At 36.5% G+C, this 12913-nt stretch overlaps 1 protein-coding gene across 2 annotated transcripts in view; it reads left to right on the top strand.

Moving 5' to 3' along the window:
* The window catches only part of PIP5K1B (phosphatidylinositol-4-phosphate 5-kinase type 1 beta), a 99188-nt gene that overhangs the window by 73309 nt on the left and 12966 nt on the right, over positions 1-12913 (top strand). For both annotated transcript variants that reach the window (XM_063179583.1, XM_063179584.1), the window contains 6 exons: positions 1392-1603; positions 3254-3337; positions 3450-3498; positions 3961-4045; positions 7874-8029; positions 8776-8920. In XM_063179583.1, the coding sequence (XP_063035653.1) occupies positions 1392-1603; positions 3254-3337; positions 3450-3498; positions 3961-4045; positions 7874-8029; positions 8776-8920 (731 nt within the window). The remainder of the gene's footprint in view (positions 1-1391; positions 1604-3253; positions 3338-3449; positions 3499-3960; positions 4046-7873; positions 8030-8775; positions 8921-12913) is intronic.

The following is a 12913-nucleotide window of genomic DNA, read 5'->3' as shown; positions in this document are numbered from 1 at the left end:
AGGCATCGCTGAGTAGAATCTCTCTGCACAAGAGCAAACCCATGGTGTCTTAAAGTCATTCTCTGAGTCTGAAAATCAGGTCTGATTGTGCCTTTCTACATTATGCTTTGTTTCATCACTGCTGTGGTTATCTGAGCAATGAGTATTTTTCCAACAATTAGGTAAATGGTATAAAAACCTTATGATTAGACATACAGATCCATACTAAATTACTGATTTACTGCCATATAGTTTTTAAACCTATTGCTCTTTTTTCCCCATTAAGAGAAAGGATGTTTCTGCTTAACCAAAAATACTTGTGCTTGGATAATCTTCATCAAAATTACATAACTGGAATCTGCTCTCATCTCTGTAAAATCACTTTTTTTCCTGTTCACATAAAAGGACACTACTATTGCCTCTTGATTCTGTGACAAAAATTACACATTATCTTCAGGCACTGTGCCAAAACACATCATGAATCACTGCTGAGCTGCATGAGGTAAAGGAGAGGTGAACACGCAGCATATCCCTCCTGGCTGTTACTGGTGTTTCTCCCTCCACTTAGCAGTGTCGTGTAAGGCATTAAACACAGTTGCTGTCTGACATTGAACTGTTACTGTGAACAGTTTGATTATATTACTAGATGTGATTGCAGCTTGCTTTAGTTCATGTTTGGGTATTGACTTGACCTGTATTGCCTTTCAGTGACAGCATGCCAGACTTCGTAGTGCTGTAGCTGACTAAAAACAAATGAAACTATTTGTGTATCAGAGAAGACATGCTGCCAGAGACAGAAATGGTTGGTAGAGCTAGAAGAAAAGGATGGTTGATTAAGTCATGCTTCAGAAGTAAAAGCTATGTTTTGAGTTTAGATAGGCTCTATTTAGCCTAGTAGAGAGGTGCATGATTTTTGTACTCCAATCCCATCAGCTGCTAATAAGGGGATGGCAGCAAATACTGCTGTTGACATTTGAAAATTCTCCAAAAGTACTGTCTCTTTTACAAATAGGAGGTGGAGGGGAGATAAGAGTACAGGCAAAAATGCTCAGGGAGCTCTGGAATGTGGATTGGAGATAATTTTAAAAATGTGATGTTCATAAGTATATGATGGAACCATTAATTATTTGCTATAATGGAAAAGGTGCTGCCTGGAATTATCTTCCTTGACTACAAAATAACATCAGGTTACATTTCAGCTGTGCATGTTTCTTTCTCGCTTGTTACAAGAGCATTCAGCTAATTAGAGCACTTGGCTTGTATGAATAGTAAAAAGTTTTTGTTTAACTGTAATTTCACACACTTCCTGATAAGAGAAGCTTGTACCTGGAGAGCTTGTTTTCACTCAGGTTTGCAAAATACTGCTGTGTAATTCTTTTGTGGTTTCAGTATAGTCATTCCTTCTTTGGTAGGTTCTAGAAAGCTTTAAGATCATGGATTACAGTCTGCTTCTGGGGATCCACATATTGAACAGTAACACAAAGGAAAGAGAAGAAGAGTGTTCCCAGAGTGCCTCAGATGCAAAACGCCATGGAGGGCAGAAAGTTCTCTATTCCACAGCCATGGAGTCTATACAGGGCCCTGGGAAGTCTGGAGACTCCCTCACCACAGAGAAAACAAACACGTAAGTGCTGTAACCTGCTCTTAAGATTGCTTTTAAAAGTATTAACAGGCAAAACTTTCATGAGTACACTGCATTCCAGGAATTGAAAGATTTAGCCGCCTTTTTTTTTCCCCTTGCATCATTGAGATTTGCCACAGAGCATGAAATTGGAATGTTGGTCAGTAGATTGACAGTCTTTAAATACATGATAGTTCAGAGCGACTTACGTATGCACACATACATTCTTTTATAAAAGAAATACTATCAGACAACTATTACAAGAGTCCCAGCTACAATCTAATTTTAACTGAAAGCAGCCTGGTGAGACCAAAGCAAAAACTATAAATTAATATTGAAAAGGATATTCCTATGGGGGTTGTTTTCATCTTGAAGTAGTATACTCGATGTACATAGGATGGTATCATCAACAACTAAAGTGCAGTCATATATTCCATTTCCTGAGATTGAGAACCAATGTTTTTCTCCTATTTTTCTGTCTAGCAAAAACTTTAATAGAAATTTGAATATATAAACAATCATTATTCTTTTGTTTCTTTCATAATATATTAAGTGCTATGAGAGTATTATCGCCACCATTCAGCATTGCATATAATCAGTCTTTTATTTAAATTAGAATTTAATCTAAAATTAAGGATTTACTTTTCTTCCTGGTTCTCAAGAGAGCTATGTAGCTAAATATAACTAATATACAGAAGTCTGTGCTTAAACCTACCGCAAGCAAATGAGAGAATTATGATATTCAGCATTCACAGAGCGCTTCCAGACACTGAGAACTCTAGACTATAATTAGACAGAGCTTTATTTCACTTGGTTTTTACAACTCATTCACATTCACACAGAAGATGGCCAGTGCTGTTGTATGATGGCAGAGGTGTTGCACTAGCTGGGCTCCCACATCACTTGAGCTAAAATAGTCCTACTCAAATCCTGTCGAATGTAGTCCTTCCTTGTTCCTTGCACTATCTCTCTTATATTGGTATAATGGCTAGTGGAGCAAAAAACAATGCTGAGGTTCTAAAATGGACCATTTTTCTAGGTGTTGGAGTAGGAACAGAGGGTTTTAGAATGACTGTTCATGGCTGAGTACGGATCTGGAACCAACTGGAAGCCCACACAGTCAGAATTCTCAGCCTCATACTTTTGCTGTATCGCTCACTTATCTGTCTGTAAAGAAATTTTGGAGAAGCACAGCAATACATAATTTTTAGTGAAAAATATATGAAACAACCTTTTAGACTTTGATTAATTTGCAGACTCTTTGTGATTTGTTACCTATGATCAATAAAGTGAGAAAATTCTCCCTTATCTAAAGTTACTTATTTTCCTTAGCAATAAACTTTCTTCCACTTATCTTAGAAATATACTTTCTTCCACTTTTCAGATCATCTGAATATTTCCAAATCTGTCTAAAACATGTCTTAAAGTATTTATTCTTTTTTTTAATGATGGATATTTGCCACTGAATTCCAGATACTTTAAATTTTCTATTCAAAATCCATTGCATGCTAGGTGACTCACATTTGACTGACTTTGCACTGTGGTATCTGCCTTGAATATTGTCTACTCCTTTGGGCTTACAAGTGGGTACAGTTCAGCTGGTAACGGGTGATCAGAGATGTCTTAAAAAATATTCTATGTTGTTTCTCTTAGAATGGGAGGTATTCCAGCAAAAAGCCATAAAGGTGAAAAGCTACTTTTATTTATGGGTATTATTGATATTCTCCAATCTTACAGGTAAGTTGAACTTCAACTTTCAATGAATTTTCAATTAACAAAATATTCTGAAATTACTTTTAAAAGTGTAAGCTTTATAAAGCAGTTCTGATTTAGTTTTTTACATACTTAGGTTAATGAAAAAGCTGGAACATTCTTGGAAAGCTCTTGTTTATGATGGGGTAAGTAGATTTTATTAATTTTTTAAACTGCTGATATTTTAGCTGGTGGACCTTTGACTCATGTTGACCAGGAAGAAATTTGTTCTGGTACATTTGTAGTCTAACCTCACCATGTGGTTTGAGCTGCTGCTGAAATTTTCCCAATACATGCTCTGGTTTTATTTATTGAGCTTTCAAATAACAACTAATAATATTAGTTTGTCCTTATAACTTACACAAGTCTAGCCACCCAGCAAAACATTGATGAATCTATAACTGAAAAATATACATAATTTGAAAAAAAAATTCAAATGCTTGGAAGATTTTGCAGAATATCCTGTATAATTCATAACTCATAAATGGTAATGATTCGCTAATTTTGACTATGCCCGAAATATATAATATAGTTCACCTGAGGTGTCCAGCTTCTTCTTGACACCTTACTTGTAGAAAATGTGACTGATATATTTTTTAATCTTGTAGGATACTGTTTCAGTTCACCGACCAAGTTTTTATGCAGACAGATTTTTAAAGTTTATGAATGCAAGAGTTTTCAAAAAAGTTCAAGGTAAGAGAGTAGTGACTTCTACTTTTTTAGATATCTTTTATAACCATAATCTTATAATGCTCCTGTCTTTGCAATGAAACAAGCCTGTCTTCAACATCATGTAGCACTTTTGTAACTCCAGTCAAGAAAATAAATTACTGACAATTGAGATCCATTAGTAAAATTACAGAGAATTATGTACTATGTATTTTTGTCATATCAAGGCTGTCTAAAGTTGGCCTCAGGTGACCACCTAGACACTGTATCACTCCCCCTCTTCCACTAGATGAGGGGAAAGGTATAACAAAAGGTGGGTGAGTTCAAATAAGGACTGGGAGAGATCACTCACCAATTACTATCCCCAGAAAAACTAACTCAAAACAGGGAAATTAATTTAGCATCTTACTAATTAAAAACAAAAAACAAACCAAAAAAAACAAAAACCAAAAAAAAAACCCAAAAAAAATCCCCAAAACCCCACGTAGTGATTCCCTGTATGCATGATATGTTATGGCAGCTTTTCAGGAAAATAAAACTTTTTGGGAGTCTTTTAAATATTAATGAATTCATGGATAATTTCTCTATAAATTGACCATGCTATTGAAAGGAAATTCAATGTGAGGTATTGTAAGTGCAGAGAAGGATGGTGATGGGGCACAAAAGAGACCTGGACAAGCTTGAGAAGTAGACCCATGTGAACCTGATCAGGTTCAACAAAGTCAAGTGCAAAGTGCTGCACCTGGGTTGGACCAACCCCTGGTTCTAACACAGGCTGGGGGATGAGAGCAGCCCTGCTGAGAAGGATTTGGGGGTGCTGGTGGATGAGAGGCTGGACATGACCCAGCCATGGGCACTCCCAGCCCAGAGAGCCAAACGTGTCCTGGGCTGCATCCAGAGCAGCGTGGGCAGCAGGGCCAGGGAGGGGATTCTGCCCCTCTGCTCTGCTCTGCTGAGACCCCACCTGCAGGGCTGCATCAGCTCTGGGGTCCCAGCACAGCAAGGACATGGAACTGATGGAGAGAGTCCAGAGGTGGGTCAACAACATGACTAGAGGGATGGAGCCCCTCTCCTATGAGGTCAAACCAGGCAAGCTGGGGATGTTCAGCCCAAAGAAGAGAAGTATATGGGGAAATTTTGTAGCAGTCTTCTAGTACCTAAAGGAGACTTACAAGAAGGCTGGTGATGGACTTTTTAAACAGGGTATATAATGACAGGACAAGAGGCAATGGCTTTAAGCTGAAGAAGAGTAGATTTAGGTTAGATATTAGGAAGAAGCTCTTTACAAGTGAGGTTGATTAGACGCAGGAAAGGTTGCCCAGAGAAATGGTAGATGCCCCATCCTGGGAGTGTTCAAGGCCAGTTTGGTGGGGATGCGAGCAACCTGCTCTAGTGGTAGGTGTCAATGGGCTCAGCAGGATTTGGAACTAAATGATTTTTGATATTGCTTCGAACACATGCCATTCTGTGACAACTGCTGAGATATGTTCAATGTGTGCACAGTAAGAAAGTCTCTAATAAATATACTGGCAAGGCAAAGATGAATGCTTGAGGTTTGATGAGGTCCAGGCAGTTCTTTGGGGAAAAGCTCTTTGGATTATTGGGAGCAATGAGGTTTCTTTCCAACAATTATCACAAGTGGTATAAAACCTTACAGTAAGACATACAGATTAGGTGTTTTGAATAGTGTGCACACATAGTAACTTGCTGCTTTACTACCAGATTATTTTTTAAGCATGTGGAGGTGATGCTGATATGGCACCTTTTTTTTACCTTTCTTTTTAGTAAGACAATGGCTGGGTTTGATTACCCTGTAGGACAGAGTGTTTTCTGAGTTGAGGGTTTATTTATAAAGCAGTGTTCTTGACAAATAAGTATTTATTAACTAATGAGCTAGAATTATCTAGTTTGTAGAGGAGCTTGTACTTTAAAATGGATTTGAGTTAGCAGTTTCATAAACCTGCTCATGGAAGTGTATTTGCTTTGGAGTTTGAGTGTTAAAATGTGGAATGGTCACTTGGCTCAAATACTACAGGAGAAGTGTTGAACATATGGCATTGTCTTAAACTGATAGAAGGCGTTTTGCAAAAACTTTTTGACCAGTGTTATGCTAGTCTCTTAACAATTTCATTAGTTATCTGAAGTGAAAAACAACTCTGTGTGGACAGAGAGAGAACAAAATACAAACAAGCTTTAGAACAAAATAAGATTTAAGTAAACCAAAAATGACTACAAATACTAGAATAAACTAACCATTTAAAGTGTTCAAAGTTAAGTCCTTTGTAAAAGATTGATTAATAAGAAAATAGAAGCAACTGATGTAATGTGACAAAATGTGAAGCAAAATTCAGCTTAAAGGAGAAAGCAGCCTTCTGATACCCAGTTCTCTTTAAATCTTAGAATAATTTTAGCAAAGAACTGGTGGGAGTTCTGCTGTCTGAGACAATATTCAAAGGAACTTCTCTGCATTGATAAAGAATAAAGAGTGTCTGCTCCTTACTACTTGACACTCCCTCCTGTTTGACAAAATAAATACCATATATCTTACATCAACATCTGCGTCTTTTTTTCCCCAATTCTTTCTAATTCTGACTGCTTGATTTGTTCCAGGACAAGACACAACCTGTTTGTATTTCAAGCTACAATGTACAATTAAAGTATATCATGCCTAATTTTCTCTCTGATCTTAATTAATCTGTCTCATTTTCCCAGGCAATTAACCTGTCTAAGTATCCTACTCTTATTGATTTCCTCTGTATACAGGGCTGTTAATGCACTTTTATACATATTAATGGTTCAAATGCATTATTATTCTTTCATAAAAAATTAGGAGTCTTCCTGCCTTCAGGAATATTATTTCTAAGCTTTGAGTCAGACATTTCAGTTTAAACACTTTAGCCCTGTTCTGAATCTGTTTTTTCCCCTAGTGCACAGAGCAACCTTGCATAATTAACAACAAAAACTTAATAAGTGGATTTAGCCTTGGGAAGAGGCTAGCTCAGCAACTCTCTTCTATGTTCTTTTTTAAAAATACCCTGGAATTATGTATCTGATTCTTTCCTTCAGTGTTCAGCCAAGTGACTTGATGTGTTTAATTTGAACTTTGTAGTAAAGCAATGAAAGAAGTGTTATAGTGCATCTAAAGTAACTTTGCAGCCAATGCGTGGAGATCAGCAGCCAGCAGCTGAAAAACACTAAATTAAATAGCTGGCATCCTTCTGGAGAAGAGCTACAGATGGGGGTCACAGTTCAGTAGTAGTGCCAATGATCAATTGTAGAATTTGATTCAAAATGCTGTTTAAGTAGGCAGGCCCTGCTAAGACTTATAAAAGAGGCGCTGATACCTGAGTGTGTAGGCCATCAAGACTTTGGAAGTGTTTATTGTATCTGAAAATAAATGTTTGACAGATGAGTCTGAAGTGGAAATTCTTCAGTAGCATTACATAGAAGTAGTTAACAGCTCAAAAAAGAGATCATAATCTCTCAGAATACTCCAAATGTCTTTTCCATTTTTGTATTTTCTGGGGGTTTTTTCTGTATCATTCTGTCTCTGATTACATGAGTTGGTACTCCATAGGAGCTTTTTAAATCAGTAGTGCCTGTGACTTACCTTATTGTCCTATAATAAGCAGTAAGAAACTGAAAAAGACAAAAATACATCTCTTGTGGATGAAATAACAATACCTTTCCCTCTAGTTTTAATGTAATGTTTGTTAAGTAGGTTTTTGGATATGTTCTTCACCTGTATTCAAACCTTTATTTTCTATATCGCTTACTTTTTTGTTTGCTGTTAAAGATGTGTAGGGAGATAAGATAACATCATTCAACATCTATGTTCATTTGGTAATGCAGCTTTAAAGCCTTCACCTTCAAAGAAACGGTGTAATTCCATCACAGCCCTGAAGGCAGCATCACAAGAAATAGTGTGTGCAGTTAGCCAGGAGTGGAAGGATGAAAAGCATGGCATTCTTGCTGAAGGACAAAGTTATGCCAGCCTTGATGAAGAAGGTACGGTCTTTCAAATGAACAACCTAAATTATGTTATTAAAAATTTTGTATAAGCTCTAGAAGTCCTGTAACTAGAACATTACTAGTATGGCTGAACTCTCAAAATAAGAGTCAGGTTATTCTTAGGGAGAGAGTAATTAGTAATATTTGTCAAAATGGACCTTCAGAAGCAAGACAAAGTCAGAATCAAAGTTCATATATGATGTTAAACTTTCAGATTTCAGGACATCCTGAAAAAAGATATTCAGGCCAGGTAGAAAATTTTGGCCAGAGCCAATGTTATCTTTTTCACTGGCCTCTAAAGAAGCATGTCACACTAAATGTTTTGAAGCTCATTTCATGTTCCCAGAGGTTTTTTTGAGATACAACTTTGCCCCTTTCAGAACTTGCTTTGCAGCCATGATGAAAGCAGAGCCAATTACCTAATCCAATCTGATAAATGAGCCCTGGTAGCATGAGAATAGTCCTCAGACTGAGAAGAATTCATAACTCATACCTCTGTTTAATATTTGACTTTGGAGTTACTCTGTATTCTGAATGTACTTGTTAGCAGCTGAAATTCACTCTGTAATATGAAAGAGTGTGGGTATGGGCATATGAATAATACCATCTCATCAATTCAAACATTAGGAAACTTCAAGAAGCTTATGAAGGGCACTATGGGACTTGATATACTTACATGAAGATTGTTGGGCTAAATTTAAAACTAAGTTTGTTAACATTGTTCTTTATTTCTGCATATGCAGTACTAGGTTCACACCACCGGCCGGATCTAGTGCCAAGCACTCCATCTCTGTTTGAAGCAGCTTCCTTGGCAACAACACTTTCTTCTTCTTCCTTGAATGCAGATGATCACTGTCAGCGTGATCAACCTACACTCTATTCTAGCAGGTAAATGTTAGAGGATTTTCCTCTGTTCTGCTAGAAGTTTAACATTGTGCTCAACAAAAGGGGGCTCTGCAAAGTAAGAAACAGAAGGGACAAGTGTCTCTGTAACTCAGTCTTTAACCTTTCCAGTGAAGGAGGGGTGCCAAATGCTTATAGGATTTATAATGTATTTGTTTGTAATTATGCATATTGTAATTGGGGATCATGAAATAGAAAGCATAAATATGATGAAAAATTTTATATGAATTTTTCTTCATGTTCCAAAACTAAATTGAATATCTAAACTTTGCTTGGGCCTTAGTCTGTACCATAAGGTCAGGGTAAGAAGTACTCCTTGTAACTTGGCTGTAGACTGAAACAGCTGCAGAAAGTGGTGATGTGCTAGGAAAAGGAAAAATTGTTCTTTATTGTGAATGTACACTGATTGGTATGCTTTAAATTCTTCCCTAACAACCATTTTCTGAAGTAAATTTCTGTGAAACTTCATCCGTGGGTGTGCTTAGAGCCTGTTTGATTTTAATCCGGAAGTATAAAAACAGGAAAGAAAACTTGTCTTAAGAAAACTTGTGCAGATGCTAGTGAGCTAGGTTAAATGTGATTTGAGTTGTATTTGAATATATTTCAGCTGTGTCAGTCCAATACCATGCTTAAGCGAGTACTTCTTACTGGGAGATTGCACGTGCCTGTGTGCTCCCTTGTGAACCTGAAGAGTGCTGTGTTGTGTCACCTTGCCTGCTTGCAGATCTCTTTACTGTGTATTGAGCCATTTCTTTGCCTGTTTTCACCAAGAAGGGTAGCCATTCAAGCATCTTGAATATTGTTTGGAAAAATTTGGACTGAACTCCTCAATGTATAAATTTGACAAATGCACTAATGTGCCAACATGTAGTTCTTTCCTGTAAACTGCATGTTGCCCAAAAAATCAAGTTATTTTAAAAGCAATCTTGATGACGCAGTAGGTTTTTACATCCCGTTAAATATTGGACAACTGTATTTACATAAAAAGTAAAATGACTTGCAGCATTAATTGATGGTAGTGATATTTACAGCTTCCAATTCCATTACGTTGAAAAAAATTTCACTGATTTGGCATCTTCCAAGTGTCTGATGATTTGCTATAAAAATTGGAATGAAGCATGTTTTGGGGTGTAATGAAGATGAAGTGTTTATTGCAGAACAAAAATTTTTCTGCACAAGTTTTAGGAAATAAAACTACTGATGAATAAACATTAGTAGAAATAGATCTCATTCACTTCAACTTTGTTACCTATAGGACTTCAATATTCATGATCTTTCACAAAGTTTTTTCTTTGATAGAAATAAAGTTATAGAGTACTTTAAGCATCAAATAAAAATACAGAACTGCTTTGTATTAGCATCAGTCAGGAAAAGCAAATGGTGAAGTTGTCTGAATAGAGTTCAGATTTAAAGTGTTTCAAATATTCTTTACTCTCTAAAAAATTAACTGTAAAGAAAACCTATAAGTAATTCTACTATATTGTACTGTAAACATACTCCAAAATAGCAGGATTACACTATGTTTGCACATCTAGACACATTTACTTCCCAGTAGTGATGTAGTCAATTAAATAACCTCTAATGCAAGGCAGCTATGTGATTAGCATGGGTATCTTTAAAAATCAGGTTGTTAGTGTCTGCAGTCCAGGTATGGACTTCATCATCACGAGAGGGCACATTCTCTGACAAAGCAGACCAGCATTCACAGATGTGTGATTCTCTCCACATCTTCTGCCAAAACATCTGCACTGTAGCCAAGAGATCTGCCATAGGGGCTTAGCAAATAACACCTTTGCTGGTCTAGGTATGCCCCTTCCAGCTAGGGCCTGGAGGCAGTTTTTAATTCTCATTATTAGTTGTGGGTGTCACAATTTCAGTATGTACAATTCATGAGGATTAGCTTCCTTGTCATAGCTAGGAGCTAAGAAAGCTGCAAAGCATACTCAGTAATGAACTAATTTCCATAAGATTCTGGACACCTGCTGTTTTGTGCCCACTTCTTTTGGCATCAGTTCAGGGAGGTCATTCCTTCTTCTTGGCACTAAAAAATATATACATCAAAAGTTTTACTTATGTTTTTATGGTTCACTCAAGGAAGTTCAGTCCTCTCATAAAAAAAGCTAGCAGGGAAATAAACCCACAAAAAACCCCCATGCTACAATGATGCAGTGAATTGAAGATTCAGATCTGAGGCTTTTCTTGCCAGAGTTCTTCTTCTGAATATTAGAAAATTATGTGATGCAGGACTTATCATTTGGGACTGGAGAGTCCCATGAGACCTGCTGAAAAATATATTGAAAGAATACTTTCTATAATCTTGGGCTATTTAAACAAGAATTGTAAACCACCTACAGTTTGAAACATTTTGAAATATTTTAAAGCAAGTTTCAAACATTTCCAGAAGCACCATTGACCTTCTTCAGCTCTTTTCAATTCTAAAAGCCTCTGATTTGTCTCTGATAAAACAGAAAACTTGGAGCAGTCTTTGAAACAAAGTCTGAATTAAAGATTTGTTTACAAATGTGAGCCTGCCTTCAGTCTTTAAATATATAGTTGACTATGACATTCTGCTTTGTTATTTATTAGAATTACAGTTTGGCATCTTCTTCATCAGGCTTTTTTATTGTTATTCAAAGTAACATAGCACAAAGTAGAGAGTACATTCATTTGCTTGTAACCTGTCAGAAATTTCTGGTTTAAGGTAATAAAGGATGAGAGTCCTGTGTGCTTAGTAATAATGTGATATTTGTACATCTCCTCGACTCCTACTAATGAGCAGTATGTGCCCATACTACTTAGAAAACAGATGGTATTATTTTCCTCATTAAAAAGAGAGTAATAATACTTTTTGATACCTTGAAGCACACACCGTATTTCCTATTTGGGTTTTTTCTTCAGAATTACCCTCTGTTATCCAATGCAGTACTTCCCTAAGGAGAGGCAAATGGCTTATAACATAAGAAAGGTGATCAGCACCCTCTGTCCTTGAGAGCGCTCAGCATCTGTGGGTAGAAAGGGAGAAACTGCTGATGCTGAGGTTAAGCAGACGGAGGTGACTTGCTGAGGTGGAGCCAGCTCTTGATGCTGTGTCTTGTGAGGAGGGCTTTTGTAAAGCTGTCTTGGTGCAGGTTAAAACTAGCATAACTAATTGGTATATAGTGCAAAGAAGTGTTTAGGGACTTATGATTAAAGTGAAAAAGAGAGCAGTCATAAACATAAACTTACTAGGAGTGTTTTTCCAGGCTGCAAGCTGATTATTTTCACCAAGTTATTCCTCAGTTGCTGAAAAAGGAAACCAAAGGTGCTATCCAGACAGTGTGAGCAGGAATTAGTAAAAATGGAAGATTCATGGAGAGAGGGAAAGGGCTGTATTTTTCAGCACAAAAAGGACTGGATCTAAAAACAGAAGGAAAAAGAAAAAAAATACAATCATGACATATGCTATTCAGTAAATGTAGGCCTTCTTGTATGTCAGAAGATAGCTGTTTTCTTTTCCATGAAGCTGTTTCTCAGTCAAATGGTTTTATCATAAGTAATCACAAGTATTCCTTTAGTAAAAGAAAAGAATTGACAATTTATTGCTTCTATTAAAATTTTCAAATATTTTCTATTCCTCAAGTAGGTTTATATTTGGTGCAGAGATATTTTAGTACCTAAAGGGTCTGTTTTTCACTAGAAAATGTAATTATTAGTCCAAAACTATTTCTTTATCTGTTTTATCTTAGGAAATGTAATACTTGCATATTATATTAGGGATTATTTTTATAGCAGAAGTGATAACAGATATTTTTCCCTTCCAGGAAAAGTTTTCCCAATTAGTACTGATGAATTAAATTAAAGATGACAAATCTGAATGCCCTAAGCACTATGACTCTTGTCTCACTTGACATGGCTTTTAGAATTGAAAAGAGCTGAAGAAGGTCAATGGTGCTTCTGGAAATGTTTGAACCTTGCTTTAAAATATTTCAAAATGTTTCA

This window comes from Melospiza melodia, chromosome Z (assembly GCF_035770615.1).
Source record: "Melospiza melodia melodia isolate bMelMel2 chromosome Z, bMelMel2.pri, whole genome shotgun sequence".
NCBI classification, from domain to species: Eukaryota; Metazoa; Chordata; class Aves; order Passeriformes; family Passerellidae; genus Melospiza; species Melospiza melodia.
This window is presented reverse-complemented; position numbering and strand designations above follow the sequence as displayed.